Source organism: Apus apus, chromosome 2 (assembly GCF_020740795.1).
Source record: "Apus apus isolate bApuApu2 chromosome 2, bApuApu2.pri.cur, whole genome shotgun sequence".
NCBI classification, from domain to species: Eukaryota; Metazoa; Chordata; class Aves; order Apodiformes; family Apodidae; genus Apus; species Apus apus.
Window position 1 is genome coordinate 427,374 of NC_067283.1, and position 24,314 is coordinate 451,687.

The window sequence follows — 24,314 nt, forward strand, 5'->3', positions numbered from 1 at the left end:
GCCGGGAGCCGCACCGACCCGCTGACTCTGCCCCTCGCCTCCCCCGGCCCTGCCCGCCTCCCTGCGGCGCAGGAGGCAACGGCCGAGGGGAGGCCGGCGGGCTCGGCGGCAGCGCGCTGCCCCGCCGAGGCGGGGACTACACTTCCCAGCATGCAACGCCGCCGAGGGCAACGGAGGCGGGCAGCGCTGCACGCTGGGAAATGTAGTTCCCCGATTTGCCCCGCACGCCTCAGGCCTCTTACTGGCTCGCTCCTCGATTGGGCGGGAGCGGCGCCAATCAGCAGCGGGGGGGCGGGGCGTGAGGGGCCACCCGCCGTTCCTACTGGTCAGCACGGGCGCGGTGGGCGGGGGGACCGGGGGGCAAACACCGCCCCTTTCAAACGTCGCGCAGCGCAGGGCTCTGATTGGCGGAGGGGAGGTTTGGCGCCAGCTTCGGAGGGGGCGACGGGTAGCGGCTGGGGTCAAAAGGCTGCGGGGCGCGCTGACAGCAGGACACGGCTCCGCTCGGCTCCATGGACCCCGCACCGGGCGGCTCCCACCGCCGCCGCCTCCTGCTGCTCTCCCCGGCTTCCCCCGCCGTGGTCAAGTCGCTCTTTCCCGATGAGCTCTCGCCGGTCTCCGACCTCCGCCTCACCATGGAGCAGCTGGGACGCGGGTCAGTCCGGGCGCGGGGCCCTCCTGCGGGCAGCCCCCCTTCCCCGGCGCCGGGGGCTCCGCCGTGACCCCCCGGAACACGGGGACCGGGTTTGCAGGGCCCATCGCCCCCTTCTTCCCCGCCGGGCCCGGGGGGGAGGTCTTGAGGGAGCCCCCCCCCCCCCCCCCCCCCCCCCAGCATCCCGCCCCCCGGGGGCTCCGGGCCCCTCTTCCCCCCCCCCCGGACCCACCCCGAGCTCGGGGGGGGCTCGTCTTCCCCCTTCTTCAAATCAAAGCGAAGCCTCCGGGAGTTTTCCCTCTGCCCTTCTCCCCCCCGCCCCCGCAGTGAGGCTTTGAGGAGCTTTATCCCCCCCCCTCCCCCTCCCCCCCCAGCTCTGCGAGGCTTCGATGGACTCTCCTGCCCTGCCCCCCCTGCCAGCACCGCGGCCTCCTCTGCCCTCATCCCCCCAAAATGAGGCCTCGTGGATCTCTTCCCCTCCTTCCTCCCGCATCGAGGCCTCGAGAAGCTCTCTTCACTCTCCTCCCCCCGGAGCCGAGGCCCTCAGGACCCGTCCCCCCAGCCGCTGCTGGGGGAACAGCCTCCCCTGCCAAACACCCCCCCCCACCCCTTCCTTAAAGCTGAGGCCTCGGGGACTCCTTCCCCCAACCCACTCCCCAGAAAGCAAGGCCTCGAGGAGCTGGTTCTCCTTCCCTCCCCCCCCCCCCGCAAAAAAAATGAGGCCTCGAGTTCCTCCTGTGCCCCCGCCCCTGCAGAACCGAGGCCTCCCGGGCCACCCCCACCCTTTCCTGATGCCCCCACCCCAGCTGAGCTCTCCTCCCCGCTCCTGCTCCTCAGGGTCCCCCCTCTCCGCTGCCCCTCCTCCCACCAAACAGCCCCTTTCTCTGCTGCCCTTTTCTTCCCAGAGAGTCCCCGGGCTGGGCCCCCCCCCGGGAACCCCAGCTCCTCTGCCCACACGTCCTGTGGTCCCATCTTCTCCCCCCACGTGCCACCGTCTTCCCCAGGTTCTGCATCCACCCGGTTCCTGGGCTGCTGGCCCCAGGGCTTTCCCCTCTCCCACAGATGGAGCTGGTTGCTCGGTGCCTGTCCTTCCTGCCTCCCCTCCCACATCACCCCGGCTCTGTTCTCTCCCCCTGCTGCCACCCTCTGCCTGCCTCCCGGGACCCCACTCCCTGCACCCTGCTGCTCACCCCTCCTCTTTTCCATGTTTCACACGTGGGAAGTGCTGCAGCCTCCGGGCTCTGCTGCCCCTCTCTCCCCTTCTCCAGCCGTGCAGGTGCTCAATCCCAGCTCCTTTTATCTCATTATTCCTACAGTGACCTCCACACTTTGTCTCTTGTCTGGCTGGCTCCTGTGATGCCCTGGGCTTGTTGGCCTTCCTGGTATTTGTCCTTTGATTGCTGTTCTTATATCATTCTCATTTCTGTGATCACTTCCTTTATGATCCTCCCCTCCTTCAGATTCCTGGAATTCCTGTAAATGATTCTCATTATTCCCATCCTTTTAGTTTGTAGCCTCAGCTCCTGCCCTGGCACTTGTTTTTTTTTTTAATTGACCCATATGCTGGAGCAGCCTCACTCAGAAGCTTCCCCCTTGTTTAAGGTCATGTAGGCTAAGGATAGACATGACATGCACATTTCTCTGTCTTCAAGCTGCCCTGCCCTCTGCCCACGTGTGAAACGAGGTTGTTTCTGGTGTGGCCCAAAATCAGGGCCAAAATCCAGGATCCCCTCCTGCCCCTGGAGCAGGGTTTGTACAGGAACACTCCTCGGGTCAGGGCCTCAAGCCCCTTCACCTACAGACTGAGTTAGAGGAGTTGATCTTTTTTTAATCTGCTCACATAAACTTGCTGAGTTGACAGGGCAACATTGAACAGCAACGTGCTTCTAAAACTGAGGTAGAAGTTTGGGTAGTTTTCCCTGTGCAAAAACATTTAATGAGTTGATTGAGTGGCAGCCAAAGAGGGGGTTGCAGGCCTGAGGGGGCTCTGATGCAGCCACTTCCAGAGAACTGCCTGGGAAGTGCTAATGGGATTCCAGGCACCAGGAATCTAGGGCACACTCACACTATTTCTAGTCCTAAATTTTATTGCTAGACTGGTCATTTTGTTGTGCTAAGACCTTCACTGGTGAAGGTGCAAGCTCAGGACAGGCTCTAAAACATCATTTGTGAAAAAAAGCAAACAAACAAACAAAAAAAAACAACCCTCTCAGTTGGTGAATAAAACTTGGTAGTTTTGGTGTGACGTGACCTAAAAGGCAACCAGGATAATTATTAAACTAGGATAATGCCTTAAATGCCACTCTCCCTGTCTCTGCTTGGGGAGCCTGACTTCTAATATCAGCACTTGTGTGTGCAGGTGAAGCTGAAACTGAAAACTGAAGCTCAGGTCCCTGTAGGTGTTAGATCATAGGATCATGGAATGGTTTGGGTGGGAAGGGACCTTAAAGACCATCCAGTCCCACCCCTGCATGGGCAGGGACACCTCCCAGCAGCCCAGGCTGCTCCAAGCCCCATCCAACCTGCCCTTCAACACTGCCAGGGATGGGGCAGCCACAGCTTCCCTGGGCAACCTGGGCCAGGGTCTCCCCACCCTCACAGCCCAGAATTTCTCCCTCACATCTCAGCTCCAGCTCCCTCTGCCAGCTGGAAACCCTTCCCCCTGCTCCCATCCCTCCCTGCCCTTGTCCCAAGCCCCTCCCCAGCTTTCCTGGAGCCCCTTCAGGCACTGGAAGGTGCTCTCAGGTCTCCCTGGAGCCTTCTCTTCTCCAGGCTGAACACCCCAGCTCTCCCAGAGCTGCTCTGAGCACATCTGTGGGCCAGGGGAGCTGGTGGAGGTGGGGTTGCCCAGCAGTGGGCAGGGCACAGGACCTGCTGGGCTGCAGCCCCTTCCCTCAGCCCATGGGAGGCTTCAGGCTGTGATTTCCTGGGTCTGTGTGTTGTGTTTCTCACCTCAATGAGCATTCAAACCACACAACTTCCTTTACAGTCAGCAAGAAACTGCTGAGCAGGATCTGGAAAACAAAAATACAAACGGCTTGCAAAGAACAGTGTCATCAGAATCCACAGACTCAGGTAAGGCTTTCCCAATTAGTTAATTAATAATGAGGGAGGAATGAAAAGCATCAGGACCTTGTGGCTCCCACTGCAAGCAGCTTCCAGGGCTTGGGCTGAGAGCTGATGCTGCCTGCCTGCAGTGCCTGCACCCCTTCCCATCTTTGTGCTCTCAGAAGGAGGGAGATGGACAGACCATCCCTCAGCACCTTCATGGCTTGGCTTGTGGGTGGGCTTCTTTGCTTTAATTATCCTGGAGCTCATTAGCAATGGAGATGACTTGGAGGGAACTGGTTCTGCCCCCACAGGGGAATTCTGCCTGAGTTGGCTTGTCCCTTTCCTCCTTGGGTGGCTGTTGAGACCTGGTTGCTGCCCTGTGTCAGGCTTTGCACCCCAGCATGGTGTTCATTGCTGCCATTTTGAGTGCCCTGATGCTCTGCTCCAGAGGTGGTGGTGGGTCAGCACCTTGTGAGGCTGGCAGCCTCTCCTGCAGATGGTGATGGAGGCAGCTGAAGATGAGAAACCAAGACAGGCTGTGCCAGGGAGCTGGGTTCTCGCTGTGCCCTGGTCTGGGGGGTTCTTGCAGATACTGGCTTGGGAGGTTTTATGCTTGCCTGTTGGGGCTGTGGGCTGGAGAAGGGTCGGTAAAATAGAGCTGTTCAGCCTGGAGCAGAGGAGCCTGAAGGGGGATCTCATCAATCCTGATAAACATCTCCAGGGGGTGTCAGGAGGGTGGGACCAGTCTCTTCTCAGCAGTGCCCAGTGACAGGACAAGGGGCAATGGGCACAAACTGGAGCACAGGAGGCTCAGCCTAAACACGAGGACAAACTTCTTTGCTGTGAGGGTGGCAGAGCCCTGGGACAGGCTGCCCAGGGAGGGGGTGAAGGCTCCTTCCCTGGAGACATTCCCAGCCTGTCAGGACATGTTCCTGTGGGATCTGCTGGAGGTGACCCTGCTCTGGGTGATCTCCAGAGGTCCCTTCCCAACCCCACCACTTGGGCTCTGATCTGAGTGGGACCAGTTGAGTTCCTGCCATCCTGAGGTGGATGAAAGACAGTCCCAGCCTGTGTCTGAACCACCCTGTCCCAGCCTGCTCTGTGCTGCTGCTGAGGCTGTTGATTCAGGGTCTGTCTTGTGGTTTGGGGTTGGTTTGGGTGTTTTTTTGTTTACATGAGCTGATGGTTCCTCTGAAACCTGAGGACCTGCCTCTCAGTACTGATCCTTGCCTAGTCGTGTTCTGCTTTTCAGACAAGATGCTTTGTCAGTGAAAATGAAATGAGGTGTTACCCCATGAGCTCTAGAATCAGGAGAGCCTGAGGCTTCACTGGTCCAGCCCAGGGAGAGAGACCAGTGTCTCCACCTGACCTCATGCACCAGCCTGACTGTGCAAGGTGCTTCCAACCTTCAAAGGAACTTTCTGAGCTGCCAAAACTCAAGTCTAGGTCACAAACCACTGAGTGACTTGATAAATCTCCACTTTCTCCTTGTCTTTTCCCCCCGTCTCCAAAGCCAGGCCCTAAGTGCTTACAGAACACTCAGGATGAAGGTCTCTGCTGTGCCCAGACCTCTGCCTGTCCTGCTGGTCAAATTAATTCCTTGTGGCTGTTTGTTCAGTCACTGAAGTAGCAACAGGCCTTGTCGTGAGGGTGTAGATACCAACAAGATATGGAACCTCCACGGGCTCTGTGTTTAAGCTTCATATTTGACTGTGTTGAAGTGCTTTGTAGCTGGGATGTTTCACATGGCTTGTGCTTCTGGAGTGTTTGTGTTGGTGCTGTCTGTGAGGAAGGGCCTTTGGCTGCTTTTGTTGTTGGTTGTTTGGTGTGTTGCTTTTTTTTTTTTTTTGGAAGGACCCCAAAATCTTTTCCTAAAAATGTGGCTTAAAAAAACCCTGAAGGACAAAGTTACTGAGTTGTCTGTGAGAGAAGAAGCCAAGAGTGTTCCATGTGTGGTAGCACTGTTCTGGGTGGCACCCTAGGCATGGCTGGGGGGGCTTTTGTTAATTACTCCTCCTTTTGTTAATTCCTCCTCCTTTCCTCCAAGCACTGACACTCAGCTGGGGCCCAACATAAGGGTGGGGAGTGTCTGTACCTGTTATTTACTTCCACACTGAGGTGAGGAGCTTCTGCCTGAGTTTCCTGGCAGAGCTCAGGGTCTCTGGGGAAACATGTCCCACTGTCCAATACTTGGCACTTCCCAGGCCCCACTCAGTGGGAAATGCTGTCTCTCCTGCAGGTTGTGCTCTGGATTCCCCTGGTCCTGCAGCCTCAAATGATATCCTGGAGGAAACGTACGTAACCACCAGCTGAGCCTGGCTCTGCCATTTCCTTAACAAACGTGGGCTAATGAGGGGGCTTCATGAGGTTTTTCCAGCCTCTGTGTGCAGGGGGCTCCTCTCTCCTGACCCTTGCTGTGCTGTGATGCTCTGCAGCCTGAGACCTGCCTGGTCTGTGTCCCAGAGTGTTGAACACCTCAGCTCCTGCCTTGTCCCAGCCAGTCCCTCTGAGCGTGGCTCTGGCACCTCCCCAGGAGGCTGAGGCTGCTCCACATGAGCTGCAGTTTTCACTCAACACTTAAATTATAACTTCAGGCTTAACTGGTGCCCAGCAGTTGCTCTGAGCTTTGCATTTGCCACTCTCCATTAGAGCCATTTTTTTCTGCCTAATCTTCTATCCCCAGGGATGGGGACAGAGCCCCTGGCCCTGATGAACTGAGCTTTTCTTCCCTCAACAGCTTCTTGTTGAGGTAACACTGGCAAGAACCTGGGGAAAGGAGGGGGAAGAAGGAGCCCAGCTAGTGTTTCAAAAACTGGGGAGGGACAAGCTGGCTGTAAATGGGTTTTGGGAAGAGCAGTGGCAGTAAGAAGCACAGTGGCTTCTGCTCAGAGCAACACTCCAGGATTCAGTGCCAGGCTGGCCTGTGGTGCTGACTGTGGGGCCTCTCACTTGCTTCTAGGTTTGAGAAGGCAATTCTTGAATCCAGCAGGCTGAAGTAAGTATCATTCTGTTTTCATTTCTTTGTCAGTGACTGTTGGAGCTTGTGGGGTGTTACTGGTGGGGGGTGGGAAAGAGTTTTACTCATGTCACTGTCTTTTAAAACAGAAACATTGATACAAATCTTGGTTCTTTCACTGCAGCATCCGGGTGCCTTTCCGAAGGATCCATTCACTGCCAGTAAGTGAGGGGGGTGGTGATGTTCCAGAAACGTGGAAGGATTTGGTGTGTTAAGTGAAAAAGGATTTGTCCTGTGAAGTGCTTTTAGTTGGAGATGTTAATTTCCTGGCTGCAAGAACAGCTGCTCTGGTGCTTAATGAAAACTGTCAGAGCTCCAGCTTGTAAACTCAAAACTCATTCAAGCTGATGTGAAGTTTTTCAGCCAGGTGGCTTTGCCACAAGTGCAGCTGCAGCATTTTGGTGCCTGTACCCAGAGGTCAGCATGGCAGACTCCTGCACGTGGCTTGCACCAGTGGGTAGTCAGACACCTGGAAGTCTTTATTAACCCCTGTGTTGCTTAAAAATGTGGTTGGGGGGAGGCTGGATTGCACCAAACTGAACTGGCACTTGTGTGTGAACGTTGCAGCAAAGCCTCCTGGGGTCCAGTCCTGCTCTGAAGAGAAACCACTCTGATTCTTCGGAGAGTGAAGCTTTTCAGCTCTTGGTACAAGATGAAAATAAGGAGAATGTAAGTGGTGCTTCTGCTGCCTGCCATGACCTGGTGCCAGAGCAGGCACTGAGGAAGCTGAATGATCATAGAATCATGGAATGGTTTGGGTGGGAAGGGACCTCAAAGCCCCTCCAGTCCCACTCCTGCCATGGGCAGGGACACCTCCCAGCAGCCCAGGCTGCTCCAAGCCCCATCCAACCTGCCCTTCAACACTGCCAGGGATGGGGCAGCCACAGCTTCCCTGGGCAACCTGGGCCAGGCTCTCCCCACCCTCACAGCACAGAATTTCTTCCTAATATCTCACCTCAATCTCCCCTCATCCAGTTTTAATCCACTCCCCCTTGTCCTCTCACTACACCCCTTTGTTAAATTAATTTCCAGCTGTGGATGTGGTGGACAAGGCTGCTTGTCCAGCAGGTGGATGTGGTGGAAGAGGCTCCTCCCCTCTGCCAGGCTGCTGTTCAGACATAACCAAGTTTTGCAGAGTTATCCCCAGGGATCCTGCAGTGGCAGACCTGGTTAGAGTGACTGCCTGTGGGTGATACCATGAGGATAAAATATGATGTTAAATGAAACATCTTCAATTTGGAAAACATTCAGGCTATTCCTGTGGGCAGCAGGGAGCTGAAATCCATGTCAGGTAGCTTGAGAAACCTGAAAAGATAAATAAACCAAACACCTTTAAAGAGAGAAGGTGATCTGGCAACTTCCACACTCTGTGGTTTTGGTGCAGTGATCACTTTGCTCCTTTTTTTTAATGCAGGAATCATTTGAGTTCAAGAAGCCAACCAAGCCAGCTGCCCGGGGGGCTGTCCACGCCCATTCCCGGGATGGAAGAGGTGCTCCTGGACCAAGGCAGGGCTCCTCTCCAGCTCAGACAGTGAGTACTGCAGACTCCTCATCCTCTGGGGAGCTGGCCATGTTGGTTGGGGCTTGGAGCAACCTGGTCTGGTGGGAGGTGCCCTTGCCCATGGCAGGGACTGGATGATCTTTAAGGTTTCTCCAACCCAAACCAGTCTGGGGCTCCATGGTCTCTGGGGGGGTCCTGCAGTGAAAAGCAATGCTGTTAACTCTCTTGTCCCAGTTTGCCATGGGTGAGACCCCCCCAGGCAGGCAGCAGCACCAGCCAAGCTTCCTGCAGCCTGTCCTGCCTTCCCCTGAGAGCGAAGATGACGACGGGTTCCTGGAGCTGTTGGATGACCAAGACTTCAAGGTGGGTACAAGGAGAGAGGATGGACATCCCCAAATTAGCTCTGTTCATTGGCTGCCAACATATTTGTCCGTGGTGCAGGGATGTTCCAGCAGTGCAAAATTCACACTGCAAAAAGCTGGGGAGTCCTAGAAGGTGAATTATCTTTTTCACTCCAAGTGTCTGTCTTGAGATATGTGCTCTTTCTGGCAGTGGGTTCTGCTGGGGGTGTGAGCAGCAGTTCTTACCTGCTGCTGTTCCTGTGGGCAGATGAGATCCTATTGCTAGAGAGAATTACTTGAACACTTGGCATTTTTCTTTATAAACTTGCTGAAAGAGCTAGAGGTCATGACAGAATCATCATAGAATGGCTTGGGTTGGAAGGCACCTTAAAGCTCATCCAGTCCCACCCCTGCCATGGGCAGGGACACCTCCCAGCAGCCCAGGCTGCTCCAAGCCCCATCCAACCTGCCCTTCAACACTGCCAGGGATGGGGCAGCCACAGCTTCCCTGGGCAACCTGGGCCAGGCTCTCCCCACCCTCACAGCCCAGAATTTCTCCCTCACATCTCATCTCCAGCTCCCTCTGCCACCTGGAAACCCTTCCCCCTGCTCCCATCCCTCCCTGCCCTTGTCCCAAGCCCCTCCCCAGCTTTCCTGGAGCCCCTTCAGGCACTGGAAGGTGCTCTAAGGTCTCCCTGGAGCCTCCTCTTCTCCAGGGCTGAACACCCCCAACTCTCCCAGCCTGTAAATATTTGCTTCCCAGCCACTCAGAGGCTGTTTCTAACAGCATTTGAAACACTTCAGGCTGTGGAGGAACATCCCTGTTAATCAATGAGCTGCTATAACTTCCCTCCTCCAACATGTCTTGACTCAGCTCCATTATTTCATTGAATATTTGACTTGTAATTTAGTTTAAGTTCCTGGAGCCGCACCTGGGACAGCTGAATTCCCCTGGCATGTTTGCCTCAGCTGTGGGTGTCCCTGCCCCTGCTGCAGCAGATGAGAAGGAACTTTGTTTTGTTCCTCAGAATGACGAGGAGGCGCCATCAGACGTGTCCAGCCTCTGGACTGCACCCCTGGTGATGAGGAGAATGGACCCTCGGGTGAGTTCTGGAAGGGCCGGGGCTGGGACTGTGTCCTGGCAGCAGCTCTCACTGCTGGGACAAGCACTGGCTCTGATCCCATATCCCTAAAAACAGCCAAAGCAGATAAGCCCCTTTCCCTGTTATCTCTCTTTGCCTGGAAGGCTCCCTCAGCCCTTGTGTGTGAATATGGGCATTAACCTTCTTGTCACAAAAACCCTCCATAAATGCGGGAAGATCTTGATTCTCTTATCAGGTCCTTGTTGAACACCCCAGACCCATCCTGCCCAGGCTCCCCTGCAGCCTGAGCTGCTGCTCACAGCCTGCCAAGGGGCTTCAGACCAGCAAAAAGCCCCTTTGTCTGCGGGCAGACTGGCTGCCCCTTGGCATCAAGCACGGCGTGGTGCTTATGGTGCTCCCAGTCTGCCCAGCAAGAAATAAGTGTCACTGGAATTGTGGGTCTCGAGTGTAGGTGCCCCTGTTCACCCCCTGCAGTTGCTGAGCAGTGGGGGTGTCTGTGAAATAACCTGTAGTCCCTTTGAGGCTGAGGCTTGCTCAGCTTTTCAGCTCTCAACTTCTCTCCTTCCTCACAGGCCAAGCGGTGCCGCTTGTTTGGCTCTTCATCTCTGCCCAGTGCTGTGGGAAGAACCACCCAGAAGAGGATGGAGAGATCCCAGGAAGAGAATTCTCCAGGGAAAAGCAAGAAGAGGAAGAGCCTGCCTGGAGCATCTTCTGAGGACTCGGGGGTGGGTGGCCTGGGTCTGGTTTAGTAGCAGGGAGTTGGTTAGGAGAGGATCCAGGAGAGGTGTTGAGCTTGTGAACGTTGAGGAGAGCTTCTGCTGGGGGACTGGTGACAACTGTGTCCTGTGGAGGGCTGGGGGTGCTGGGGCAGGGGAGCTGGGGGAGCTGGGGCAGCAGATTCTTGATCCTGAACTTTCCCTTAACCCAAAGGGGAAGGTGTGGACTTGTAGCTCAGGGCTTGGGGTGAACTCTGAGCTCTGTTACGTGGGGGAAGAGGGTCTCTCTGCAGTGTTGGTCACTGACCTGTGTTCCTCCAGAGCCTGAAAATAGTGAAGACACAATCCTCCACAGCAGAGATCGAGAGCATTTTGGACAGTGACCAGAGAGACCTTATTGGAGACTTCTCAAAGGTAAATTGGAGTGATTTAAGGCTCAAATATAATTGCAGTGTTTGACTGGCCTCTCTAGCTGGAGGAGTGTCAAAGCAGCCCAAGTGAAGCACTTTACATCACAGGTTCAAAGTGCTGGGAGGGGCTGTCAGTGAGGAGGGAGCTTTCAGAGGTTGGACACAAAGTGATTTAACTTGTGGTGATTCAAAAAGATCCAGAAAATCCCTTCAAGTGCAGGAGCCCAAACCAAAATTCTTTCCCTGGATTTTAGAATTCTTAGTTTTAACTCCCGAGCTTTGCTGAAGAGATTTTTGTCAGCAAAGCATCCATGTTACAAAACCAGGTGCTGGGCACTGCTTCCACCTTTGTGGCTCATGAATGTTCCCAGTTGGATGCTCTGTCTTCCAGGGTTATTTATTCCACACTGTTGATGGGAAACACCAGGACTTGAAGTACATCGACTCGGAAATGGTACGTGCTCCAGTGAGAACAAGTCTTTACTGGGGGGGGCAAAACCCCACAACCCCACAACATAAAAACATCTCAAAGCAACTGAACCCCCTTTTTTTTGTTTGTTGTTTGTTTTCAGATTGTGTCTGTGCTGACTGGGAAATTTGCCAGCTCCATCAAGGAGTGTGTGATCATTGACTGTAGATACCCCTACGAGTATGAAGGGGGACACATCAAGGTGTGTAGGAGCAACGTGGAGTTGCCTGAAGCTGGGAACTGGGGTCACTTGGCACCCTGTGGGGCTGCTCTCCACCCGTGGGTCTCCAAGACCAGGTGGATATGTTAGAGCTGAGAGGGCCAAGTGTCCCCCTGGGGCCTGGGATCCTGATACACCTCCCCGCTGCGGGAATCTCGGGACACTGAGCTCACACTTGGCTCACAAAGTGACTTTTCCCTCAAAGGAGGGAACATTCCACCTTCCTTAAATAGAGGAGGGGGCCTGTGGCTTCCAGAGGAAAATGTAAGATTATGTGCAGCATCCTGATATCTAGGGAAGCTAAAATTAGAATTTTAAACTGAATTTAAAGCACTGATTGCAAAGAGCAGATGTCTGTGCAGAGCACAGTTGATCTTGAGGTTTGCTGCTGGGGCAAGATGGACCACCCTCCTGGTCAGGGTGAAAGGAGAGGAGATGGGAAGGGAAATCCAAGAAGCAACAACCAACAGCTGTTGAAATGGCCACCTAAACCAGGTCCAGGTTACCCAGAGTCAGGGTTATAGACTTGTGGTGTTCTGCTGGGGTTGGGAGATTGATCCCCCAAGGCTAGAGAGGGTTTCAGCTCTCCTGTAGGAAACTGAAATGAGGAGACAGCTTGGAAGGAAGGGGGGAGTTGGTTCAGGTTCCCCACTCACTGTGAGTGCTGGGGCATGGCTCTGCCTCTACAGGGAGCTGTGAACCTCCACATGGAGGAGGAGGTGGAAGATTACCTGCTGAAGAAGCCGATCCAGCCCTCGGGGAACAAGCGAGTGATCGTCGTGTTCCACTGCGAGTTCTCTTCCGAGCGGGGCCCTCGGATGTGAGTTACCCACGTGCCCCTGGAGAAGGACTTGCTGATAAGAGCAAAGCTCTCCTGGTGGCACCACTCCCTGTGCTGGCATGCTCCTTGATATGCCCTTTATCATGAGCAGATGTTGGTTGTCACCTCTGGGGGGGACGTGACACGGCCCCTGGTGCCAATGGCTCCGTTGCAGTCGGGCTGGTGCGCTGGAACGCTTGGGGATGGCAAAGGAAATCCAGTTCTCCCAGCCCTGCAGCCAGTGTGGCTCCTCAGCCTGTTCCTGATGGGCAGCAGCTTGCTTCCCTGATGGCAGGAATGGGACTTGTGGGGTGAAGGCTGTTTTGGTGTGTTGCTTGTTGAACTGGGATTGACTGGAGGTTCTTTGCCTGCTCCAGGTGCCGGTTTGTGAGGGAGCGGGACAGGCTGGACAACGAGTACCCCAACCTGCACTACCCTGAGCTCTACGTCCTCAAGGGGGGATACAGGGACTTCTTCCTGAGATGCCGTGTAAGTAACATGTCCCCAAAGTCACCTCTGACCCCGGGGAGAGGAGAAATGACAGACAAATCAGAGCCATGGATCCGTAGCCCATCTGACCTCCCCTCCGAGTGGGGTGGGTTTTGCTGGGGCAGCTTTTCTTGCTGCTTCCCCCACCCCTGTACCATCTGCAGGTCACTCCTGGCACTGAGGCTCTTCTCAGCCTGTCTTGCTGCCACAGCTGAAAGATTTCTCCACTTTTCTCAGGAGTAAAATGTAAATCTGGTTTCTGCCCCTTTTTATAACAGACTCGAGTTCAAAATCTTGCTTGGAGAGGGAATTCAGGGCTGCTCAGCCTGCAGGGAGGAGGCAGGAGGAGAAGCTTGACAGTGATTGCTGGAAAACAAATGGAAACATGAAATCTTGTGCTAGACTAAAATAGTAACAGAAAAACTTGAGCTTTGGGTTTTCAGGCTCCAATTCAGGAAAGAAAAGGCAGCAGTGCCCAGCAGCTCTTCCCAGCAGGGTGGGGATGGGGCTTCTTGGACCACTCAGCATTTCAGTGGCTGTTCCTGCTTTCTCCACTGTTTTTTTTCCTGCTGTTCAGAGACAAGCTGGACTCTGGCCTGTCACATTAGTCTCTCTTAGGCCCTCAGACTTTAGGGTATCTCTTGGATCCCTTCCTGGAGAAGGGAGATGTTTGGCCTCTCTGTGGCTGGGTGGGGCTGTGTGTGGTTCCCACGGAGATGTTGGGTCTCCCAGCGCTTGGGCTGCTGTGGGGGTGCTGGTTTTGGGCTCTCCCTGTGCTCTTCTGGTTCCCCTGTGGTGATGGGAGCCTCTTTTGGGCCCGTGGGTGTCCTGTCCCGTGGTGGCAGGACCCAGGGCCTCAAGGTGGCAGCACAGAACAGCCTTTAAGGCCTGTCTGGAGCCAGGGACTGGCCCGTCCCCAGGGACACGGATTCCAGTCTGTGCGGTTTCAAGGTGAACACGGGGTGGGCTCAGGCTGTGTTGGTGTCTGCCAGAAGACTGGGGGTGAGAGCTGTGCACACAGGGCTGGAAGGGCTTCTTTTAATAACTGCTGCTTCCAAAGTAGCTGTGATCATAGAATCATGGAATGGTTTTGGGTTGGAAGGGACTTCAAAGCCCATCCAGTCCCCTCCCTGCCATGGGCAGGGACACCTCCCACCAGCCCAGGTTGCTCCAGACCCCATCCAACCTGCCCTTCAACACTGCCAGGGATGGGGCAGCCACAGCTTCTCTGGGCAACCTGGGCCAGGCTCTCCCCACCCTCACAGCCCAGAATTTCTCCCTCACATCTCATCTCCAGCTCCCTCTGCCAGCTGGAAACCCTTCCCCCTGCTCCCATCCCTCCCTGCCCTTGTCCCAAGCCCCTCCCCAGCTTTCCTGGAGCCCCTTCAGGCACTGGAAGGTGCTCTAAGGTCTCCCTGGAGCCTCCTCTTCTCCAGGCTGAACACCCCAGCTCTCCCAGCCTGTCCCCTAGGAGAGGTGCTCAGAACAATCTCAATAACTGCTCATGAGTGGCTGGTGTGAAGCCCCCATGTGGAGTGGGGCTCTGGCTGTGCTTGCTCGGGTGGTTGCTGCCAGGTTCTGCCAGTGAGTCTCCAAGAGCTCCTGGGACCTGCTGGAAGTGCGAGCAGCTCCTCTCTCCCCAGAGCTTCTGCGAGCCCCAGAGCTACCGCCCCATGCACCACGAGGACTTCAAGGAGGATCTGAAAAGGTTCCGCACCAAGAGCCGCACCTGGGCCGGCGAGAGGAGCAAGCGGGAGCTCTACAGTCGCCTGAAGAAGCTCTAAGGGCTGGAGAAGCCAAGACTGCCCGTGGTGGTGGGGGGAGAGGCGCCTGTTCCCTGCTGGTGGGGCTGGGCAGCCAGCTCTCTCCTCCTCTCTTTTCCTGGGAACACCGTGGGACTTGTGGCTCTGCTTGGTGCCACCGCCCTGGACGCTGGCTGGGAGCGGAATCTTCTCACGGCAGCAGCTCCTGGTGTCTGTGACATCCCCAGAGAGCCCAGGGAAGGGTGGGGAGAGGGGCCACCTGCCACCCACGGGGGGCTCAGCTGGGGTGTGGTGCAAGCAGCCAGGAGATTTTAGTGCCTGTTTTTCTGGGTTTTTTTATTTTATTTTTTTTAAACGCTTTATTTTATTTAAATACAGTCAAACGAAGCCAGTGGCCCCTGCAGTTGGATCATCTGGACTGGACTCAGCTTTGTCTCTGCTGGTGGGGCCTGGGGGGGGGGTCATTCTTTTTCTCAGCTGCAGCTTTAGGTCTGTGTTGGTAGCATGAGGTGTCCTGGTGAAGTGAAATGGGAAGGAATTCCTTCCAGCTGGAGGTTCCCACCTCCCTGACCTCCTGCGTCTTGTCTTGGGAAGCCTCTCAAAGACCAAGGGGAATTTGCTTATTGTATGTTATCATGTTCATGGTGTTTGCTTTAGATTGCTTTACTTGATAGACATTTTGGGTTTGGCTGCTGCTTTAGTTCTAGAGGAGCTGGTGTTTCAAAGGAGGGAGAACTGGGAATGGAGGGTCAGGATGAGGCTGTTCCTGGTGATGCCTGAGGCAGCAGCTGGCAAGGCTCTTCCCAGGTTTCTCCACAGCAGCAATTTTCTGTCACTGCTCCTCCATCTGAGGCTGCTCATGATTGTCATTCACTGTCTCCAGAAGAGTCACTGACCATCCTGGGAGGTTGCTCTGACCCTGCCCTGGCTTTGACTCCAGCCTCTTCAGCAGCTTAAGCACTTTCTGCCAGGGAGATGGATTCCCTCTTGCAGGAAGGGGGGTGCCAGTCCTAACACTGCTTCACTGTCTCATTTTTGTGTGTGTGTGTCAGAGAAGACCAGATGCATGAACCTTCCAGCAGCCCAGTGGTCACACACCAGGCTCTGGGGGTGGCTGTAGCCTCCTCTTCCTCACACACCAACTTCTTGGTGAAATGTGCTCCTGGGGTGGGTGCAGCCTGGGAACAGCTGGAAGCTCTTGCCTTGCTCTGCACGACCTCATCCTGCCTCCCCTCCTGTCTTTGTCAAAAAAAACCAAACCACCTGAACTGGAGATGCCTTGTGTGGAATTTTTAACTTGATGGGGTTGGTGTGTTGTTTTTTTTTTTAAAAAAAGTGTTTCTTAAAACCTGCTGTTAATCCTGTTGAGAAGTGAAAGGATAAACTTTGGACTTTCTCATTTAAAAAAACAAAACTAAACACCAATAAATGGGATGTTGCTGCCTCCCCTCAGAGCTGGACACCCTCCCTGGGAAGGTGCTGAAAGTGAGAGGGTGAGTTAAAAACCTCCCCCATCCCAGGGGGAAGGTTTGACCCTGGGGCCAGTGGGCAAAGGGGGCTGGGGGTGGGAGGGGGGCAAGGACAGCCACGGCATGAAACCAAACTGCTTTTTTGGCACAAAACTCGTTGCTTCAGGTGGGAAGTGACCAGCTTAGTAGCACAACAGGCTGAGTGTCCCAGGGTAACTACGTGAACAAGTCGTGCCACGTGTGCATTTGTCTCAGCAGCTGTGATCAGAAAAAGCAGATGGGGACGGAGGGAACTGGGATGCTCCTCACGGAGCTGCAGCAAAACCATGACAGCAACCCCTGTCTGTGCAGCTGCACTTCCTGCAAAAGCCCCTCAATGATCCCAGCCTGCCTGACACTTGGCAAACCGGGTGTGATCTGGAATTTGTGGCTCTCTAGGGCCCAGCAGTCTCAGGGGATGTGAGCTCTGAGGGAGCTGCTGGGCCTAGGACCCTGTAGAGGTGGGAACTGGACCCTTTGCTTCCCACTCCACCTCATTCTGCCTGTGCTGTGTTTAGCAGGATGAGGTGGAAGGGGAAGGCTGGGAGGTGATTCATGTTTCACAGAGCAGTGAGGTGGGGAGGGACCTCTGGAGATCATCCAGTCCCCCCCTCTGCCAGAGCAGGGTCACCCAGGGCAGGTCCCACAGGAGCATGTCCAGGCAGGTTTGGAATGTCTCCAGGGATGGAGCCTCTACAGCCTCCCTGGGCAGCCTGTCCCAGGGCTCCGTTACCCAGTGCAATGATTCCCAGCAGCATCTGTGCCAGACCAGCCCACACTGGTACAGATGACTGCAGGCCAAGAGAAAAAAGCATTTACAACCCAAACAGTTTGTTTAACTTGTCTGGTGGTAGAAGGTGCATTGGTGAACTGCTCAGCATCACAGGCCAGGGGTTGGAAAGAGCCCCAGGGTGGTGATGCCTGGTTGTCCTGTCCTGTGCTCCTTGCTGGTTGCTGTGAGGTGAAAATCAACACCACTCTCCTGGGAGCTGCAGGAATGGGAGCAGTGGGAGGCAGGATGGGTTTCTGGCCCCTCAGGCAGATCTGGGTGTTGCTTGTGTCCCTGGAGCTGGGTGAGAGCTGCTCAGAGGCTGGGATGGTGGCAGGGATGGACAGAGCCCAGCTCAGCCCCCTCTGGGCTGTTTCCAGGCTGATGGGGCTACGTTCCCCCTGGGGCTTGGGAAGAGCAGGGCTGGAACCATCTGAATTTCATCTGCATTCCCATCCCACCGTGGAGAGCTGCTGCTCAGGGTGGGATGAAGATCCTGGCTGGTTTCCCTGAGGAGCAGCTGAGGGGGCTGCCCTGCTGGGGCTTCATCAGGAAGTGGGCTGAGGGGCTGGCCAGCCAAGGGCTCAGCATTCAAAGCTCTCAGCAAAGTGACTTCAAATCTACTGGAGGCTCAAGCAGAGAACTGGGTGGGGAATTTTGTTGGGTTTTTTCCCCCCCTTCCCTCCATCTGTCATCCTTAAAAACTGATGTTGGAAGCAGCTTATGGCTTCATCAGCTCCTGCCCCAGCTCTGGCAGCTACTGAGCTTGGTCTTGTCCTTGTTGCTTTGCCTTCCATGGCCTGAGAGGACACTTGTGCTCTGTCTTACCTTGCAGGGTTTGTGGCTGGTAGAAAGGCAAAGGGCCAGCAGCCCTGGAGGTGCCAGCAGCTCCTCCCATGGGGACACAGGAGTGGGTGCTGAACATCTCTCCACTGTGGCTCTTCAGCTGCTGCCACGGGAAGAGGGAAAAGGTTTTTGGCTAAAACCATCCAACTGGGCAGCCTCCCTGGCTGGAAATCCTTCTGCAGCTTTTCAAGCAAACCTGGCTTTGCCTTTCTGTTCTCTCTGCTGGTTCTTTTTTTGCCCAGGAGAGCTGTGTGGGGGCTCTGCCCTGGCCTCTGGCAGCTCCCTCTCTCTGCCCCAGTGCAGCCCAACATCACTTGCTCTGTAGGTTTCTGGCAAGTACAGCTGCTCCCAGGCTCAGCCAGGCCAGGAGGAATCAGCTCCTTTTGATAACTGCTGGATCCTGGGCTGCAGCCCCAGCAGAGTGACCAGCAGGGCCAGGGAGGGGATTGTCCCCTCTGCTCTGCTGAGCCCCCCTGCAGGGCTGGGAACAGCTCTGGGGTCCCCAGCACAGGAAGGACACGGAGCTGTTGGAGAGAGTCCAGAGGAGGCCACGGAGATGCTGGGAGGGCTGGAGCAGCTCTGCTCTGGAGCCAGGCTGGGAGAGCTGGGGTGTTCAGCCTGGAGAAGAGAAGGCTCCAGGGAGACCTGAGAGCACCTTCCAGTACTTAGAGGGGGCTGATAAGAAAGATGGGGAGAAACTTTTGAGCAGGGCCTGTAGCAACAGGACAAGGGGTGATGGTTTTAAATGGAATGATTAAGAGGAGAGATTCAGACTAGATATGAGGAAGAAATTTTTTACACTGAGGGTGGTGAGACCCTGGCCCAGGTTGCCCAGAGAGGCAGGAGATCCCTGGAAACATTCAAGGTCAGGTTGGATGGGGCTCTGAGCAACCTGGTCTGGGTGAAGATGACCCTGCTCACTGCAGGGGTTGGACTGGATGGCCTTGAAATGTCCCTTCCCACCCAAACCAGTCAATGGGTCTATGGTTCTGTGTTCCCCAGGGTGGTGAAAGGACAAAGCAGGATGCTCCCTGAGGGCCCCAGGGCTGCTGCACGGAGGCAGAGGGATTCAAATTATCAAAGTCACTAACAAACCCAGCCAGCTCCTGCTGGTTTGTGAGTGGATGTTTCCAGGAGCAGCTGGGAGAGTGACCTCTCCAGAGCTGGGGGGTTTGGGGGTTCGGTAGGGAGAAACAAGAGGAGGAGTCACCTCTGGTGACAATCCGGGCTGTCCCTCGCTGGGGGCGATGCTTTTTGGAGGAGACTCATGTGGCTTTGCTGGGCAGAAGCTGCTTTGTTAAGAAAACCATTGGCTTCTTGTCTTGGCAATGGCTTGTGGTGCCACGTGTGGCTCAGCTGTCCCCTGGAGAGCTGGTTTGTGGGTGGCAGTGCCACAGAATTCCTGGAAACCCTGGTACCAGGGTTTGGCCAGGCTGCCCCGTGGCTTTCCTTTCAACTGGAGCTGCTCCCCAGGGGCTGTTCTGGGGCTGTGGCACAACCCGGTGCCCCGTGAGCTCCTCTCCTGCCTGGGGTGACCCTGCTGTGTCCCCCGAGGCTCCAGGAGGGCATCCTGCTGTCACCAAAAGCCCCGTGGCCCCTGCCCCCTTTGGGCACAGTTACAGCCCATCACTGGGGAGGGGCAGAGGGCAACCCCAGCCCAGCTCTGCCCCGGTGCCTCCATCTCCCCAGGAATGATGAACGGGGCAGTTCAGCCCCGGGGAGCGGAGCCCATGGCCTCCCCTGGGGCAGGAGCAGGGGCAGGAAGGTCCTTGGTGGAGGCCACGGCTGCAGGTGGGGCTGGAAACGAGCCTCAGCACCTGCTGCTGCTGCCACCCTGTCCTGCTACTGCTGCCACCCTGTCCTGCTGCTGCAGCCACTGCCACCCTGTCCTGCTGCTGCTGCCACCCTGCCTTGCTGCAGCCACTCTCCGGGTGCTGCCCACCCTTGGCTGAGGCCACACACCCCCTCCCGTGCCCTGGCCAGGTGGGGATGTCCCCAGCTCTGGTGCTCCCCGTGGGGCACAGCCCCCAGGGTCAGGGCAGGGCTCACCCTGAGGTGCTCGCCCAGCACTTCACTCCAGTGCACTTGGTTCTCGTTCAGCACACGGAGGTGACGCAGCCAGTGTCACCCAGACCTGGGGACAGGGGGAATCTCTGCCATCAGCAGCACAGGTGAGGGGGGCCCAGGGGACCCCGAGGCCGGGCAGGTGTGCTGTCCTGGCTGGTGGAGGCCCCGGGACTGTCACAGCTCACAGCTGCCCCTGTCCCACCGTGTCCCCGTCCTCCCTCCTGCCGCAGCGGCAGCCCCTGCAGGTCACGCACAACCAGATTAAACTGGCAGGGACAAGACTGCGTGGCAGGGGCAGACAAAGAACGTGTCTTTCGATTGAATCCAGCGGGTTCGTGTGCCCGGGGAGTTGTGCCCAGAGGCCTCGTCCAGGGCCACCCAGCTGGGTCCTGGGGGGGATGGGGACGGGGACAGGACAGCTGGTGGGGCTGCCCTTCGCCAGCCTCAGGCTCCTCTGCAGAGGGGACGTCAGGGAGATGCCCACAGCTCAGCCTCGGGGGCCAGTCTGGTTCCGGGGGCTTCACCTGCCCGTGGGGGCCCCGGGGCAGCTCTGCCGTGACACCTCCCCGTTTGCTGCCGGGGGGTGAGCTCCCCAGCCACGCCTGCCGGGGCTTCAGGCTCAAGCAAGGAGCCATAAAACGAGGAGAATGACACCAAAAGAGGAAAGCAGAAGGAGGCCAAGGGGAACATGGCCAAGGGCCCTTTCCTTCTTACTCTTTGGCTCTGCCAGGGAGATCCCCAGCACTGGCTGTGCCACGTCCCTGTGCCGGGAGAGACGCAGCCCTGCTCCCCGCGGGGAGGGTCCCCAGGGGCAGCTCGGGGGTCCCTGAGGAGGGCAGGGAACTGGGGGGAGGCTCAGCAGGAGGAGAGGGGCCCAGGAGGGGAGCTCTGCTGGAGATGCCCCTCAGCCCTGCCTGCAGCTTTGGCTCCACCTCGGGGGGCACCAGACGGGGGGACTGTGGCCCAGGGTGCCGGTGGGATGGGAAAGTCGGTCCCCACTGGGACACAGGAGCCCTGTGGCCAGATCCTGGGTGTCCCCACTGAAGGAATCAAGTGGGGTGGGGAAGGTGACAGCAGTGACAAGGTCAGCCTGTGGTGGTTGCACAAGCCTCCCCAAACAACTGCCAGGTGCCACGTGAAGCTGCTGCCCTGGCTCCGTGGTGCTCACCTCTGCTACCCCCAAAACGGGTTTCCCCGTGCTGGGCAAGAACCTCCTGGCGTGCTGCTGCTCAGCAAAGCCTCCAGAAGCCAACCCTGCTGCTGGTGGTGGGCTGGGAAGCGTGGCTGGCCCCGGGGGGGATGCTGGCAGCAGCAAGGTGACCCACATGGTATCAGACCTCAGTGTCACCTGGCTGGGACCGGCTGCCGTGGCTTGATGCTGAGCAGAGGCTCCCCAGGGCCCTGGAGCCCCTTTCTGGGCACAGGCTCCACGTGCCAGGAGATGGATGGGCAGTGGCTCACCCTGGGCTGCAGGACTATTTCAGGAAGTTGGTGGCAGCAGGAGGTCACATCTAGCTGGCATCTCCCCTGGCTGCACTGCTCTGGGGGTAAGAGCAAGAGGACACCACAATGGCCTCATGCAGGGGCTGGGGAGGCACTCGATGACATGCCAAGGCCACCATCCCCCTCCTTGAGGCTCAGCAGGCTCAGCCTGAGCCAACTGAGGTTCAGCTACAGAGAGGAGTTGTGGGGAGCCCTTCTCCAGCTCACCTCCCACCCTTGGAAGCTCTCCTCACCTCTGTCTTCTCCTGCTGGAAACCAGCAGGACCTGCTCCTCGCTCAGCGGGGGAAGGAGAGGTCACCAGGGCAGAGCCTCCATCTACAGCCCCACAGGCTGAACTGGCTGCCCAGTCTCCCTCTGACGAGCAGCAGCATCGTTGCTGGAGATCCCAGCTTTGCTCTCCACCAGCCCTGCGTGCACTGCCCCCCCCCAGCTGTGCACAGATGTGCTTTGGATCCTGCTGAGCCTTTCCACGCTCTGCTGTTCCCAGCTGCTCCCAGCTGACCCTGGCACTGGCTGCTGTGCTGGTGGGACCATCAGCTGGTTTTTGTCAAGAGCCCTGGGAGCAGCAAAACTCGGCACCAGAGGCCATGGGGCTCCAGGGTCCTGGGGACAGGGAGCTGGGAACGGGGCTCTCTCCATTTACTGGTGACCTGCTCCTCGCCTGCTCTGACCTCCCTCTGCTGCCAGGACCTGTTCCTAGGGGAACTCACCCCAAACTCCCACCAGGCAAGACCCGACCCATCGTTTCAAGCCACCCTTTGTGCTGTTGGAAGCAGAGAAGGGACCACTCTCCACTCCAGGCCCCGCAGCTCCAGCAGGCGTCAGGAACGCCAGGACAGCTCGGGAAGGGGCCAGCAGGAGCCGGGTATTATCTTAAACTGAGGCAGCTGTTTGTAAAACAAACGTGTGTGCGTGGCCTAGGAGACCGTCTCCTGCCCGGGGAGCTGACAGTTGAAATAAAGACATTCAGACCCAGGAGACAAAGGCCCGATTGTTGTTGCCTCAGCAGGGCTGGGGCTCCAGAGGGCAAGTGGCTCAGGGGCTGTCGTTGCAGGCAGCCCAACAGCAGCTGGAGCTCATGGAAACCAGTTCCCCAGTGCCCCTCTCAACGCTGGGAATCTCCTGGCAGTTGGGACCTGCTCCTGAGCGGGGAGGTTGGCTGGGTGGCAGTGCCCAGCCTGGCAGGGAGCACCGGGGAGGGCAAGAGCAGCTGTGGGGAGAGGCAGGTTTCAGGGGGACTGAGGGGGTCTGGCTGACAGGGTGCTGGGGTTGGGAGAGAAACAACCAGCAGTGCCTCAGAGAAGGGCTCGCTGGGAATGTCTGCGTGGGCTTTGCTGGGTGCTGGCAGAGCTGCTGACCCCACGGGGAGCAGCCGCACACGAGCTGAAGAGTGTCTCTGCCAAGGCTCTCAGCTCTGCCCTTTGTTGGGTCTGTCCAGCCGGTGTGGGGAGGGGGTGGGCTGCAGGGAGCCCCCAGGGAGCCCCTCACCCTGCAGAGTGCTGCAGCACGTGGGCTGAGACCACTCCTGGCTCCTGAGCCGCTGCCACCCAGCCCCGCTGCTGCCGCTGCCACCAGGCGCCCAGCTCTGCGGGTCTGGATGCACCAGGGTGCTGAGGTGAGTCACAGAGCCAAGGGCTCTTGGCCACCTCCTCATCCCTGGGTCATTCACCTTCTCACACTCCCCACCTTGGTTGAGACAGCGCTGCTTCTGCCCAGCAGAGCTGCTTTCCACCAGCCCTGCCTCCGTGCTGCTGCAGCAGGGCACCCAGCACCCTGCTGAACCCAGCTGGGAATTTGCAGCAACCTGGACGTTTCCTATCCGGAAGCAGGAGCTTGGACTCAGAGCCAGATGCTCTTGTGCTGCCTTTTTTCTTCCCCAGATGGACACACGAGTCCGTTTTGCCAGCAGGATGTTTGTGCAGAGTCCAGAGCAGGGAGCCTGGATGTGAGGCTGGGCTCTGGCCCAGGGCTGCCGGGCTGCAGAGGGAACATCCATGGACACAGGCAGCTGCTGGGAGGAGGGAAGGCTCCTGCTGCCCACATGCACACACCCTCCTGCCTCACGCTGGGGATGCTGCGAGAGAGCCTGAGAAAAACACAAAAAAGCTTTTGGTTCAAAGGCCTTGAAGGGGCTCCCTCCCCCATTCCTGCAGCTGGACCCAGGCACAAGCTGGGACATGGGAAGTTCCATTTAAATGTGAGGAAAAAATTAATTACAGGGAGGGTGACAGAGCCCTGGGACAGGCTGCCCAGGGGCATTGTGGAGTCTCCATCTCTGGAGGTACTCAGAACCCACCTGGATGCAGCCGTGGGTAAAGTGCTCCAGGTGATCCTGCTTCGGTGGGAGAGCTGCACAGGCTGATCTCTAGAGGTCCCTTCCAGCCCCAGCAATTCTGTGATCCTGTGGCACTCACGCTCTGCTTATGGCCAGAGCTGAGGAGAAAGTTGGTGAATACTCTGATGGCAAAACTGGGGTTCAGAAGCCTGGCCTCCCTGCTGGAGGTGGCGAGGAGATCCCTGCACAGCAAGCTGGGCTGCCTCTCCTTCCCCAGGGCAGCTAGAAATGACTTTCTCTAGAACGATGCTGCTATGGACAGAAGTCTGTAGGCACCCACCCCTCAGACATGGCTGGGTTCTTTCCAAGCAGAGCTGGGTTTGCCATCACTCCCCGTGCAACGGGGCAGGCTCTGCTGGGCTGGGCATTCTTCTGGCTGCAGCAGCAAGAGCTGCCTCTGCAGCTCATTCGGAGCTGGATTTCAGTTGAGTCACAGTATCAGGTTGCTCCAAGCATCCATTACAAGACATTTTAACCAGTCTGGGAGGAGAAGCTGTTCCAGCTGAAAAGAACAAAACGCTTCAGCTCCTGGTGGCTCTGCTGTGCAGGCAGGGACAGGCAGCGCGTGGCACTGCCAGGAGATGCAGAGATGGGCCACGTTTTCTCTCCACCATCATCAATCATAGAATCATAGAGTGGGTTGGAAGGGAACTTAAGAATAATCTAGCTCCAACCCCCTGCCATGGGCAGGGACACCTCCCAGCAGCCCAGGCTGCTCCAAGCCCCATCCAACC

At 57.0% G+C, this 24,314-nt stretch overlaps 1 protein-coding gene across 2 annotated transcripts; it reads left to right on the top strand.

The window, feature by feature from the left end:
* Positions 1 to 512: 512 nt before the first annotated feature.
* On the top strand, positions 513 to 14,993 carry CDC25A (cell division cycle 25A). 2 transcript variants are annotated; one of them, XM_051611018.1, is made up of 16 exons: positions 513 to 655; positions 3,642 to 3,727; positions 5,943 to 5,997; positions 6,663 to 6,698; positions 6,844 to 6,880; positions 7,287 to 7,388; positions 8,134 to 8,250; positions 8,455 to 8,583; positions 9,590 to 9,664; positions 10,237 to 10,389; positions 10,702 to 10,794; positions 11,182 to 11,244; positions 11,363 to 11,461; positions 12,169 to 12,299; positions 12,677 to 12,788; positions 14,432 to 14,993. In XM_051611018.1, the coding sequence occupies exons 1-16, from the start codon at positions 513 to 515 to the stop codon at positions 14,570 to 14,572; spliced, it is 1,572 nt and encodes a 523-aa protein (XP_051466978.1). In that variant the 3' UTR covers positions 14,573 to 14,993. The 2 variants fall into 2 exon arrangements, with proteins under 2 accessions (XP_051466978.1, XP_051466979.1); XM_051611019.1 differs by lacking the exon at positions 513 to 655 and adding an exon at positions 1,953 to 2,034.
* Positions 14,994 to 24,314: the final 9,321 nt, after the last annotated feature.